Raw genomic sequence first — 14,368 nt, forward strand, 5'->3', positions numbered from 1 at the left:
TCTGAATGGTGGCTGGATAGTGTAGTGGGTAACACATCTGCCTTCTATGCTGTAGACTGGGGTTCCACCCCCACCTGGGTAAACACCCTACCTGAATACCAATAAGGGTCCTTGGGCAAGACTCCCTTACAGCCTTACTCTGTGTGATGTTTCCAGGCTCTATAGCCGAGGTTCTGCTTTATGCTCTTCATCCCCCGCTTTCCAGGTGGGCAGTGTGAGTGAGAGGAGGCGCGATAGGCGAGGTGCATGTGGGAGATCCCACTCGTATTCAGGCGAGCCCCGCCCCTCCGCTGGGATTGGCTAGCTGGGTTGTCTGTCTGTGAGAGCACCGCTGTGTGTTTACTTTACATTCTGGTCAAAACTACTGGCCAATCCCAGCACAGTGGGCGGGGCCTGTCCTAATACGAGCAGGAAAGCCCGTTAGTCCGGCGCGGGGGCGTGGGCCCGGCGTAATGAATGAGGGAGGGGCGAATGCAAATGAGGACACGACGCGGAGGATCCAGCAGCAACCTCCTCACTCTCCCAGCAGCAGCGCAGGAGGAGAGAGAGGGAGAGGGAGGACAACAAAGAGGAGAACACGCAATTCAGGATCACGACTTACATTTTGGCAGCCCAGAAGAAACTCTGTGACACTCTTTCAGCCTCTCGTCACTCTTTCAGTGAGTAAATCCTCTCGTTCTGTCTTTCTGAATGAACTGGCATGGGCAGAGCTGAAGCTGGGGTCAGCTGGACAGTCTGTTATGTATATTTATGTGATTGGTGGACATTAGTTTTCTGACCTCGTAACTGGTCATAGCTTCAGCGTCTGGGGATGATACAGCAGGAGTAGCTGTTATAGCCTGTTATAGCTGCTGTTAAGTGCACAGGCTGCAGGGAATGGCTTCATGGACTTCATATCAGCTGTTTGATGAGGGCTGGTGTCAATGTGACATTCGTACCATTGACACTGTCACAGGGCGGAGAGCTTTGGAACCTACGCAGCTTTAAAAATGTTAGTTTAAGCTGTTTTTTTTTTTTTTTTGGAATTTGTGGAAACGTAGTTTGCTTTTATAAATGTACCCACTTCCAACCCTCAGCCCTAAAACATCTCCAGCTTAAGCAGTGCTCGTGGATGTTACTCAAGACATCTTCACAAAGTCAGCCTGAAGGTGACCTGGTTTTTCTCTTTAAATGTTGCTTAAGTAGCTTTTACAAATGCCGCCCAAGTCATCTTGTAGCTTAAGCAGTCTTTTCAAATGTGGTCTGCCTTTAAAGTCAACCTGAGATAAGACGTTGACGTTCCGGGTCAGATTGAGCACAATTCATCACACCAAATAGGGCTGGACCATTTTGACAAAATATCTAATTGTGATTTTTCTGTCCAGTGTTGTGAATTAAAGATTATGATTTAGATCGGCACGGTGGCGTGGTGGGTAGCGCTGTCGCCTCACAGCGAGGAGGGTCTGGGTTCGATTCCCCGGCCGGGTGGTCAGGGTCCTCTCTGTGTGGAGTTTGCATGTTCTCCCCGTGTCTGTGTGGGTTTCCTCCAGGTTCTCCGGTTTCCTCCCACAGTCCAAAGACATGCAGTCAGGCCAATTGGAGATGCTACATTGCCCCTGGGTGTGAGTGACTGTCTGTGACTGTCTGTCTGCCCTGTGATGGACTGGCGACCTGTCCAGGGTGTATCCTGCCTTCTGCCCGAAGACTGCTGGGATAGGCTCCAGCTTCCCCCCCCCACGACCCTCATGGAGAAGCGGCTTAGAAAATGGATGGATTTAGATTGCGAGTGTTTTCTATAAAATTATGTACGAGCTTTAGAGAGGAAAATGGGTCTATATGGAACCATGAACCCTCAAAAAACCCTTGGCCTGATTAAATGTGAAACGGTTCTTCTGATTGATGGAAAAATTTGTTGTATGTGGTTCTATACAGCACCCAAAAGGGTTCTGCTACTATTAGTAGCTTAATATCAATGGAAGAACCCTTTTGGGTGCTGTATAGAACCCTTTTCAAAAAGGTTCTATATAGAAGCACATTCTCCCTGAGAATGTCTGAGGAACCGTTTGACGGAGCGAGGAACCGTTTAATCATGCAAAGGGCTCTTTGAGGTGTTTACGGTTTTACATAGAACCATTTTCTTTGCTAAAGAACCCTAGAAGAACCATCGTTTTTAAGAGCGTAGTTGAATATAGACTGTGAGACTGTGAATCATATTGTAGCTCTGGCCGTTTGAAAATTGCACACTTTAAAATTGCGATTTTGATATAAAAACGATGAATCGTTCAGCCCTAATGCCAAACCACTGAAAAGACTGAAGTCTTGTATTCATGTTGTACTCTTTCCTCAAAGAGTAACGGCTTTTACCTACTTCTACACCGTCTTCGGAGTTGGGGTTGTGTCACTCTGCACTACTGGGAGGGAAAAATAATAATAATAAATAACAAATAATGTCATGTTTATTCTCCCTGTCCTCCTCTCTCGCCTTACGTAGAGCAGCAACCCTCATCTAGCCCAGAGACCCTCATTGATACCATGATTTACTTGAAAACACAACCTGTCCATAAGGAAATCGCATTATTATTTCAGATTCACATTGACTTATTATCAGTGTATCTTAATCAGGAGCAGATCTTCATAATCTCATCACGTTCAAGCAGTTTCTGTATGTCTGTATTACAGTTTACCACTTGGCTCTCTCACCTTCGGCAAGAAATGGAGGAGCATTTCGATGAGAGGGACAAAGCTGAGCGGAAAGGCCGTGGCAGCTCACGGGCCAATGGGCTGCCCAGTCCCACCCACAGCGCCCACTGCAGCCTGTACCGGACACGGACCCTCAGGACCCTGAGCTCGGAGAAGAGGGCCAAGAAGGTGCGCTTCTACCGCAACGGTGACCGCTACTTCCATGGCATTGTGTACGCCGTGTCCACCGACAGGTTCAGGTCGTTCGATGCCCTGCTGGCTGACCTCACGCGCACGCTGGCCGACAACGTGAACCTGCCCCAAGGGGTCCGGACCATCTACACCATTGATGGAAACAAGAAGATCACCAGCATCGAACAGCTGGTGGAGGGTGAGAGCTGAAGTGACTTAATGTTGTCTGAGTGAAAACATCAGTATTTTGTGTGTGTGTCTTCATGTGCTTTGCAAGTTTTCACTCGGCAGAAGAGGTTTCGTGCACTGACCTCTAGCCCAGCATAGTCCACTATCACGACTACAGCAACAGAGGTAGATGCTGGACTACCGGCTCTTATTCTCAACCATTTAACGCAGCAGTTGGGATAGGCCTGTCTAGTAATGTACTAAGTGCAATGTAATTTCCAACATGACTGAGCAACATTAAATGCAATAACCCCTTAAAACCTCAGGATTATTACATACTAGGGCCACTTATTCAATGCAAACTGGCTGAGCTATTCTTAAGTCGTGAAAGTGTGTAGTAACACTTTGGGCCTGGGCCATTTAAGGGGTTAAGCTACATATGATTGCAATAGATTCTCAGGCTCCTGATTGGCAGACTCACCAAATTCTGACGTTGTTGAAACGCAAGGGAACAAATCAATGCATTTCAACAGAGACATCAATCGGTTGGTCCTGGTGGAGTGTCTAATGACTTATTGCCTGCGGTGCTTTCCCTCAGAAACCTCTTTTGAAGTATGTGCTCGCATTGTTATGTAATCACTGCTCTGCCGTAAAGCTTTCATACCAGACTGTTCTGGTTTCTCCATACGTAAACAAAATAAACTCTTTTTACTCAATTTTTAAACATCATTGATCATTGATTGTACCCTCTTGAGGAATTATCAATGTTTACTGACCAACTATGCTATGATAATCATTTCCACAGTGATAAAGCATATCGCTGTTGTCAAAACAAAACCTTGCATCTCCAAAACGGTAACTTTACAGCAGAAGGAAAAAACCTTCTATGTTTTTAATGTAAGTCAATGGAACCAGACGTTTTTCCAAGTCATTTTGGACCATTTCTTTTGGACCTTTCATCATGAAATTTATACACAATGTCAAGAGCAACAGCCGTTTTCTAATTATGTCAAAAACTGAAAAATGACAAAAATGGAGTTACGAGCTTTTGTCCCTAGAAAATATATTGTTAAAATATTTTTAAAGGGCCCATATCATCGAAACCCTGACATTCCACACTTTTTTTTGAGTTTGATGTAGGATATAAACATTATTTAATTTTAAAACGTGTCATTCACTCCCTAGTCCATGTTGTCTATAAATGGAAACTAAGCTGCACAAGTTGTCATGGTAATATGAATGTAAAAATAAATGATGACAAGGTTATTAATGTTTATGTATGTAAAACCACTCAAACCTCATATTTGGACCAGAAGGGGAAAGTATGTAAGACAAAATGTAGGACCTGGACCCTTTAAATGATATTTGTAAAAGATTTCAGATCATTTCAGAATTCTTAAATTCTGTTCATGGTTGTTCTAATAGTTTTATTTTTATTATTTTTCTTCTTAAAAGTGAGTCCAGTCAATAGCGACAGTCCTAATCTGTTGTCCGTGTCGTTTGTCTTTCTGTTCCAGGAGAGAGCTATGTGTGTGGATCTGTCGAGGCCTTCAAAAAGCTTGACTATACGAAGAACGTTAACCCCAACTGGTCTGTGAATGTGAAGGCCTCGGTGAGCTCCAGGTGCCCTCCGTCGCTGTCCAGCTCCAAAACAGGGCCCAACGAAGCCAGAGAGAACAAAGACTTCATCAGGCCCAAGCTGGTCACCATCGTACGCAGCGGGGTGAAGCCACGCAAGGCCGTGCGCATCCTGCTCAACAAGAAGACGGCGCACTCCTTCGAGCAGGTCCTCACCGACATCACAGACGCCATAAAGCTCGACTCGGGCATCGTCAAGAGAATTTACACCCTGGAGGGAAAGCAGGTAGGATAGTTTGGCTTGCGTTTGACCAGATTTACTGCTCTCTGATTGCCGTCACTGAGTTTGTTCACATTATAGCGTAATTATTTTAACAAAAAGAGCCTCAAACTTTCTTCCCCGTGTTGGATTTGTCACTCATGCTGTTGTGGGCAGTGTTCGTGTGAGTTTGCTTGATGAGCGTTAATCCTAAGATCAGTGATGAATGTAATTGAATCAGTGGCTGTTTGCTCAGTGAACACTGATCTTTAGTCAGCTGTGGACTTTAATCAATGGATCTATGAGCCTGGTGCTCAACGCCAGATAAATGAGTCAAACTTTGTAGCTCAACATTTCCCAACCGCTTATTTGGCCATCTCTGTTCTGAAGTCTTGACATTTTAAACTGATAAAGCAGGATTGCCTGACGTGAAGCCCGCCAGCCAAAGTTGATCTGTGGAGACGTTTGATTTGGCCTATCAGAGAGTTCCCCTAACCCTGCCCCCCGCTACCCAATGAGAGAACTGCTGTTATGAAGCTTCAAAAGCTAACAGTGCCCCCTTGTGGAGAATATTTTGCTGCTAAATGTGAGTGAATGAGTGTGTTATGAGCCAATTTCATGAGGTTCCTTGCATCTACAGCTCGATGTGAAACCTACACGCCTTCTTTATTTGTATATCGCTTTGTCTTTTAGGCCCTCGGCCCACCACGCCATTGCACTTTGGTCCCCCAAGGCAAAAAGTTTGGGCATCCCTGCCTTAAAGGCATAGCCCTACGTTTTTCAACTTAAGTCGTGTGCTTTAGGTTAGGGAACCAGCCCTGTGACCGGAAGGTCGCTGGTTGGATCTCTTCGGCTGACGGTACGTGACTGAAGTGCCCTTTGAGCAAGACACCTAACCCCCAATTGCTTCCCAGGTACCATGGATAGGGCTGCCCACCGCTCTGGGCAAGTGTGCTCACTGCCCCCTAGTGTGTGTGTTCACTAGTGTGCATGTATGAGGGTGTTTCACTGCACGGATGGGTTAAATGCAGAGGTCTAATTCCTCTGTGTGCAAAACACAGTAGGCTGAAAAACTCTGAAGTGTTCCTTTAGGGTGTAGAGCCTGTATTTTAGACAGGGTTTTTATTCCACAAATTATTTTCCAAATAAAAATCTACTCCAGTGAAAGCTTGAGCTTCTTGTACAGTAAATCCACTCATCTGGCTTCTGCAGAGTCCTCTGAACAGTCTATATTAAGGTCTGATCCATGTGGGTCAAGCAGAGCAGAAAAAGGCTTGGCTGTGACTTGTGGTCCTCTGTGATGGGAGAGATGCAGGGCTTTATGAATGAGAGTCTGTGTCTGAGCCCACGCAGACTCCAAATCCATCAGCCGCTCTCAGCTCACAGAAATAGCTCAGCATTCACCCTCCTTTAAATTCCACCCACCTCTCTGCCTCTCTCTCTGTACCTCTGTGCATCACCGCCTCTGTCTTTCTCGCTATCTGCCTCCGTCTCGCACTGTCTTTCTTTACATCGCTACCTCTGTCTTTCTGTCTTCCTCTCTCTCGCTCTGCCTCTCTCTGCATCAGTACTTCTCTCCACAGCCAATTCCCATTTCACCCCTCTCCCCTCCCACTTACCCCTTCAACCCCCACCCACACGCCCCAGCATTTTGGGGGAAAGGTGTCCCGATTTTTGTTGAGATGGACGTCTCGGCAGCTAGCTTAGCTAAACTTCCTGCTCCACCTTAAATGGTGCAGCAGTTACACTCTGGTGCCTCAGATGTCAGAACTCCATTTAAGGTGGAACGGGAAAATTCTCAAGAATCTGGAGAATCTCTGACTTCAGCTTCATATCACTGAAGAATTAGGGGGGGTGATAATAAATAACTGCCCCCCTCTTTGAAGGCGTATGATCCCTAAATGTAACTAAAGCCCAGCAGTGAGGAGCTGAACTTTCCCCTCCTCTGCTGTCCCTGCAGACGGGCAGGGTCGCCTACAGAGCGGCGCTAGTAGCTGATAATGAAGTGATGCTCTTTTATTAGAGGGTCTCATTTCAGAGGAAGATCTCAACCACTGCCCTGTAGCTCAGGAACAAGGGGCAGCACTCAAAAACAAGGGGTAGGGGTAGGAAGAAATGGGACTGGGCCTTAGTCTCTCTACCTCTCTACATCTCTCTGTACCACTACCTCTTTATCTCTTTCACTGCCCCTCTGTCCCTCTCTGTCACTCGCTACATCTCACTGGCTCTCTCTACCCCTCCCTACCTCTCTCTATCCTTCTTTCTACATCTCTCTGTCTTTCTTCATCATTTTACCTCCCTCCATCGCTCTTACCTCTGTATATTTCTCTTTATTTCCCTCTATCTACCTCTCTCTATCACTCTCTGTCTGGTCATCTCTCTATATTTCTGTTTCTCTCTACCCCTCTATCTCTCTCTACCTTTCTCTACATCTTTCTTTCTCTCTCTCTCTTCCTCTTTGTAGCTCCCTCTGCCTCTCTTTCTGCATTTCCCTATCTCTCTCTACCTTTTTCTCTACTTTTATTCACCTCTCTCTACATCTGTCTCTCTCTCTCTCTCTCTCTGCTTCTCTCTGTATCTCTCTACCCCATCTCTGCATTTCTCTTCATCTCTACATCTCAGTCTCTCGCTGCATTGCTCTATCTCTCTCTACCTCTCTCTACCACTCTATGTCTCTCTATCTCTCCATTTCTCTTTACCTCTATACCTCTCCGACTCTCTTTCTCTCTCTGTGTACCTCTCCCTTTATCTCTCTCTACCACTCTATGTCTCTCTATCTCTCCATTTCTCTTTACCTCTCTACCTCTCCAACTCTCTCTCTCTTTATTTCTCTGTACCTCTCTCTGCCTCTCTTTTTTCTCTACCTCTCTCCTTCTTCTTCTCTCCACACACACAAAGCTCTTCAAACAGTCTGTCACACACACACACACACACACACACACACACACACACACACACACACACTCACTCACTCACTCACTCACTCACTCACTCACTCTCTCTCTCTCTCTCTCTCTCTCTCTCTCTCTCTCTCTCTCTCTCTCTCTCTCTTCCTCTACTGTTCTTCACTCTATATCTCTCTTTTTGCTTGTCTTTTTTGCTCTCTCTCTCTCTCTTTCTCTCTCTCTCTCTCTCTCTCTCTCTCTCCCTCTCTTTTTCTCTCTCTCTCTCTCCCTGGGTCTTCATCTCTTTCTCTATCTGTCACTTCTATCTCTTTCTGTCTGTCTGTCAGTCTCTCTTTTACCTGTCTGTCTGCGCATATGTGTTCAGACAGGTAAAATGTGGAAATGAGACGAAGCCATCTGGCTGAAATTCATCAAACACTAATTAGCTGGTGCGCAGTGCTGCTCCCTCTGTGAAGTCTGTGCCCGTTCGTCTCTGCTGAAGCCGCTGTGAAGCTCTTCAGCAGCTTCTCGGCAAGAGAGACGCGTTACTTTCATAACCCTCCTCAGCTTTGTCCTCCTTTACTAACCTTCAACTTGTGGAACACATCACTGCAGTCGTAAAACTCCAAGCCCCCTCATCTCTGAAAAAAGGGAGGACAGAAAAGCCGTCAGAGCCTGAATGTATTTTATTGTACCTGCATTTTATTCCATAGAATTTTGGACCATTTCTATTGGTCCGTTTGTCATGACATGTACAGAGAAAGGAAAGGACGGCTGTCCTTTATAAGGCAGGATGAGGCAGCGATGATATACAGCCATGAACAGATACAGTCCATAAAAATTGTGGAGAGCCAGTTTGCATTGTAGTCATATGGCTATTATTTCCTTTAATACTTAATGCTACAGAATGGATTTCTGATCTGCGCACAGTGTGAAACCATATAGGGATTTGTTTCCAATCTAGCAGCCTGATCCCAAAGGGGGCCAGCGTTGATATTGTGTTGGAATTGTCGGAAGAAACCATACAGTCAGTTATGAAACGCTGCTCCGTTGTAGTTTTACTTTCCTCTTTATCATAATTAATGTGGCGCTGAGCTCAAAGATTAAACAGTGCAGTTCTATAGGCCCCTCTGATGTGTTAAGAGCATTATGGTTGGTGCTATTTATAGTGCGGAGATCGATTGGGCCGGAAGGCACAGCGTAATGAACCAGATTGGTCCCGCTCAGAATTCCTCTGATTATGCAATTATGAGCGGAGGGGAGGGAGGGGAGGGAGCAGGACTGTAGAGGAGCATAACTCGCTCATTACGCACTGATACAAAAGACGTTTTAGGAGGAGATCGAGAGGCACGCGGCCCAGATTGTGCAAAACGAGAAGAACTGCGGAAGAAACAATCAATTTTTTGTTCTTTTTACTCACTATTCATCTGTCTGATTACACAATTTGTATAGTGCTGTCTGGTGTCTGCAGATGGGGGTTATGACTCATTATCGTGAGCATTGGAGCCCTTTTAATCACAGCTTTACCACTACAGTTCCAGTAAAGCTTAGAATGTAACCTTTGCTCAGAAAAGGTCTCAGAGGCCTTGAGAAAATCCACAGAACTGAAATCCATCTGCAAAGTGCTTTGAGGGAGCAAGTTCGGAAAGTGAGCTGAGACCAGCGATTGTTATTGGTCAGTATTCCAGTGTTTCTGGATTAAGTCAGTGCTGTGCATCTGGTTCGTGTGTCATAGAGCTCTAATGTAAGTGCACGTGGTTTTTATTTAATTTTAGTTTTTGTTTTTTTTTTCGGTAGAAATGCTGTAGATCTCTGAGGATGTCTCTGTTTTATAGTTAGCCTTTAGTACCTGAACGAGCCATTTTTAGCTATGGGGGAAATGAACCCGGAGAATTAGAGCTTCTTTTTGTTTAGTTCGTTTTAGTTTTTAGTTAGTTTTTAGTTTTAGTTAGTCTGTAGTCCTCATTATACCCATATTAGGAACTCCGGGTGTGAGCTCCATTTCTCTATGGCCAGAATGAATATGATTTATGAAAAATCTTTTTTTTTTTTTTTTTTTTTGTGTAACCACAAAGGACAGCATCAATTTTTATCCCAGTGGCAAAACAGAAAAAGAGTTCCTTATAAAACATAAGGAGTTCTTTATTTGGGCATGGATCAGACTACAAAATTACAAAGTACCACAGAGGTCCATTTAGTTTCATTTTAATTCATGTGTCCGGTCAGGCCAGTTCGTGCTTTGGGTGTGGGCTTGAGTCTGTCCCAGTCAAAGAGCTTGTGGATCAGTGGAAGTGGGTTTTTGGGTCTTGCAGTAGATCTCAGTGTCTTGGGGCAGCATGCTGTTAACCTGTATAATGAGGTTGGAGACAGTAGATCAAGGCCTTATTCTCATTCCTCTCGCAATGTGAGCCAATTCACCAGAGACGCCCCAGTAGAACGTCAAACCAACGTCGCTTCAACATGTAGTGTGACATACTGTAACACGCATCATGCCATAGATCATCAGGGTGAATAGCTACCACATACATTACGTGGCCAAAAGTATGTGGACACCCCTTGTAACTTTGGGGCTGTTTCTGCCACATTTACTGCTAATAGATATATAAAACCAAATATACAGCCATGTATTCTCAATTAACAGACATTGGCAGTAGATTAGGTTTCACTGAGGGGCTCAGCTATTTTCATTGTGACTCTGTTATAGGATGCCAACCAGACAACAAGTCTGGTTGTCAAATTTCTGCTGTGCTAGAGGTGCCCAGATCATGTTTTTGTGGAGTGGAAACATCAGGGAGAGCGACAACAGCTAGAAACAGGTAGAAACGAGACTGCTGGGCATTGATGTATGTAGCACACAAAAACCATAGGCTCAAGCTCCATGGTATATACACAGACATTCTGCAGATTTATCTGCTTAGAACTTGGAACAGTTTAAAGATGTCCCTGTTCCAATACCCCCAGTTTCTGTCCAATTGAACGAGGTGAGTAATCCTGTAAATAACCCGTTAAATAGAAGAATAATATCCGTGTAAACGCCTGTATCCGATTACATTCCCTATCGGAAAGTTTAAGTTCTGCATGAGCGGAAAGTTTCAGTCCGTTCTGCATGAGCGTCGCGTCACAGTGAGAGTTTATACCGTTCGACACGGCGGAGCAGAAACTGGTCTGCAGAGGAGACGAAGTTCATGCTCTGATCTTTAAAAGACGGCGGTGGGACGGACGTCCAGCTTATGCGTCTCAGAGCACGACGTCTTCCTCTCGGCCTTCTTTAATAAGGACGTGAAGGACGTTTTCCTGAGTCTGACGTCATTTTAAAGCAGTTAAAAACACAATCACTGCTCACTGCTGCTCATCTCACTCTGACTGGACCTCACGTGATGCTGGTTGCCATGGTAACATTAACTCTACGTGGTTCTCCACACATGCACATCACTTTGGATTGGACTGTTGTAGTGAGCATGTAAACGAAGATTTTCTATCAGATTGTTGAATAGAGTGAGAATAAACACCTCAGTCTGAATCTGTAATCCGGAATGTGTTCAATCGGATCGGCAAAAATCTTTGCATGTAAACACAGACAGTGTATACTGGGTGAACTCGGAAACGTGCAATACGGAGTGCGGTGCATTAGGTGAAAAAGTTCAGGGGGTAAAAATGAGCTCTGTTATCGGAATCTGTATCGTTATCAGCAGCTGTGCATCGGAATCAGATCGGAACTGAAAAAAATGTGGATCGGCCCATCACTAACCTGGAATGCCTGCTGTGAGCCAGACCCTATTGCCCACCATCAGTGCCTGACCTCACTAATGCAGTTGTGTCTGAGTGGCTTATAACAGCAATGAGTAGTCAAACTCCATATTAAAGCCCTTGGTTTTAGAATGAGATGATCAACAGGCTCACCTAGACGTGATGGTCAAGTGTCCGCTCCAGGATCTGTTATGTAGGGTAAGAAATTCAGTGTATGTTATATAAGCTATGAGAATCTGTTTTGTGACCTGTAAGTGGAGATTTACTTTTATTTTTATGGTAATTACAGCTTGAATTGATTAATACTTGACCAGTAATATATTTTTCAGTTTATCAACCAAATGTAGATTTCCACATTTTCCAGCTCCGGTTCTCCGTCTGCTATTTTTACACGCCTTTATTTTGTCTAAGGCAGTTGCTGTCAGACGTGCATTGGCCTGAGACCGATTCCTCACTGATTTCCAGAGCTTTCTGGAGCAGAGAGTAAATCTGGGCTGTTCTGGGCTCAGACTGCTTGGGACGTTACGTTTGGTTGGCAGTGCAGATCCATCAAGGCAGACCGAGCGAGACGGGGCGTCCTGAGCCAGATGGGGACAGAAAGAGCCCAGAGCCGAAATGAAGAATGAAAACATGTCAGATTGTTTAAGCCGAGTTGGACCACATTAAAGCGTTCTGCGCCATGAGGTTTGAAACGCCCATGGCTTTCTGTCTTTCTCTTCCTCTCTCGCTCTTTCTCTTTTTGTCAACTAAATTTGGTGAGCTTTATTTGCATTCCCATATTTAGATGCAATATTGTCATATTACTACGTTACTATTAATAATAAGATAATGATTGTAATAGTAACAATAGTAATAAATAAAGATCATGAAGTATTTCGCTTTTCTCTTTCTGCTCTCTACCGCTCTCTCTCTCTCTCTCTCTCTCTCTCTGCTCTCTACCGCTCTCTCTCTCTCTCTCTCTCTCTCCCTCTCTCTCTCTCTCTCTCTCTACCGCTCTCTCTCTCTCTCTCTGCTCTCTACCGCTCTCTCTCTCTCTCTCTCTCTCCCTCTCTCTCTCTCTCTCTCTCTACCGCTCTCTCTCTCTCTCTCTGCTCTCTACCGCTCTCTCTCTCTCTGTCTCTCTCTCTCTCTGCTCTCTGCTCTCTACCGCTCTCTCTCTCTCTCTCTCTCTACCGCTCTCTCTCTCTCTCTACCGCTCTCTCTCTCTCTCTCTCTCTCTCTCTCTGCTCTCTACCGCTCTCTCTCTCTCTGTCTCTCTCTCTCTCTGCTCTCTGCTCTCTACCGCTCTCTCTCTCTCTCTCTGCTCTCTACCACTCTATCGCTCTCTGCTCGCTCTCTCTCTCTCTCTCTCTCTCTCTCTCTCTCTCTCTCTGCTCTCTACCGCTCTCTCTCTGCTCTCTACCACTCTATCGCTCTCTGCTCTCTACCGCTCTCTCTCTCTCTCTCTGCTCTCTACCACTCTATCGCTCTCTGCTCGCTCTCTCTCTCTCTCTCTCTCTCTCTCTGCTCTCTACCGCTCTCTCTCTCTCTCTCTCTCTCTCTCTCTCTCTCTCTCTCTCTACCGCTCTCTCTCTCTCTCTCTCTCTCTCTCTCTCTGCTCTCTACCGCTCTCTCTCTCTCTCTCTCTCTCTACCGCTCTCTCTCTCTCTCTACCTCTCTCTCTCTCTCTCTCTCTCTCTCTCTCTCTGCTCTCTACCGCTCTCTCTCTCTCTGTCTCTCTCTCTCTCTCTGCTCTCTGCTCTCTACCGCTCTCTCTCTCTCTGCTCTCTACCACTCTATCGCTCTCTGCTCTCTCTCTCTCTCTCTCTCTCTCTCTCTCTCTGCTCTCTACCGCTCTCTCTCTGCTCTCTACCACTCTATCGCTCTCTGCTCTCTACCGCTCTCTCTCTCTCTCTCTCTCTCTCTCTCTCTCTCTCTCTCTCTCTCTCTCTCTCTCTCTCTCTCTCTCTCTCTCTCTCTGCTCTCTACCGCTCTCTCTCTCTCTCTCTCTCTCTCTCTCTCTCTCTCTCTCTCTCTCTTTGCTCTCTACCGCTCTTTCTCTCTCTTTCTCTGATGTCATCCCTCTTTCTCATTTTGTTCTCTTTCTCTTCTTTCTTTTCTTTTTCCCCATTCTCTTCCCTCTCTCTCTCTAACTCTCTCTCTCCTCACACCATAGCAGTCTCTCATTTAATTGGTTGACACAGGAGTCGTGGGTTTTGTACGTTCAGGACTCAAATTCGGGGCAGGTGTCAGTGTGTGGCGCCTGTCTGACGGTAGACCTGAAGGGAGCTAATTTTATCTGATGTTGCCATTCCATTATGATCTCTGCCTCCATTGAAACTGATCACCCCCCACACACACACACACACACAGTTTCTATGACGATGTGATCCAGTTGCTTAGGAACGGGCATAGCCTTCATGATGTCACTAGGGGCAGCACTGTGTGTATGTGTGTGTGGCAGCAGGGAGTCGTGTCAATCTGGGGTGAGGTAGAAACTGGGTAAGTGGCTTAGGCCGCGGCCATGGCTCATCTATTCTTATCCACTAAGCCTCTATTTACCTGCAGGAAACACACAAGCGAGTGCTGAGACTGCCACAGCCAGCATGCGAACTCAGGGTGGGTGATAAACAGAAATCTCCCAGTACACAATATATATCCTGATATTTCTGAGGTTTGCAAATTAGCTGAAATGAACAAGTCACACTACTAGAAGGGCAGTGTGTCATATTTATAAAGGTTATTAACCCTTGTGTGGTCTTCAGGTCTGTGGGACCCATTTTCAACATTTGCCAAAAGAAAAAATTATGTGATTTATTATTATTTCAGCCTCAGATTCTTGGTCTTTGCTCATTTTCTGTGAAGAACATATAAAATAACCATAATAAATAATACATTTTCA

At 45.4% G+C, this 14,368-nt stretch overlaps 1 protein-coding gene across 4 annotated transcripts in view; it reads left to right on the forward strand.

Annotated features, from left to right (window-relative positions):
• Positions 1–349: 349 nt before the first annotated feature.
• The window catches only part of dclk1a (doublecortin-like kinase 1a), a 100,505-nt gene continuing 86,486 nt past the window's right edge, over positions 350–14,368 (forward strand). Inside the window, exons 1-3 of one of the 4 annotated variants that reach the window (XM_037547350.1) lie at positions 350–659; positions 2,659–3,049; positions 4,536–4,882. In XM_037547350.1, coding sequence (XP_037403247.1) covers positions 453–659; positions 2,659–3,049; positions 4,536–4,882 — 945 coding nt within the window. In that variant the 5' untranslated portion in view covers positions 350–452. The remainder of the gene's footprint in view (positions 660–2,658; positions 3,050–4,535; positions 4,883–14,368) is intronic. The other 3 variants (XM_037547348.1, XM_017717122.2, XM_037547346.1) reach the window with 3 other exon arrangements.

Source organism: Pygocentrus nattereri, chromosome 18 (genome assembly GCF_015220715.1).
Source record: "Pygocentrus nattereri isolate fPygNat1 chromosome 18, fPygNat1.pri, whole genome shotgun sequence".
NCBI classification, from domain to species: domain Eukaryota; kingdom Metazoa; phylum Chordata; class Actinopteri; order Characiformes; family Serrasalmidae; genus Pygocentrus; species Pygocentrus nattereri.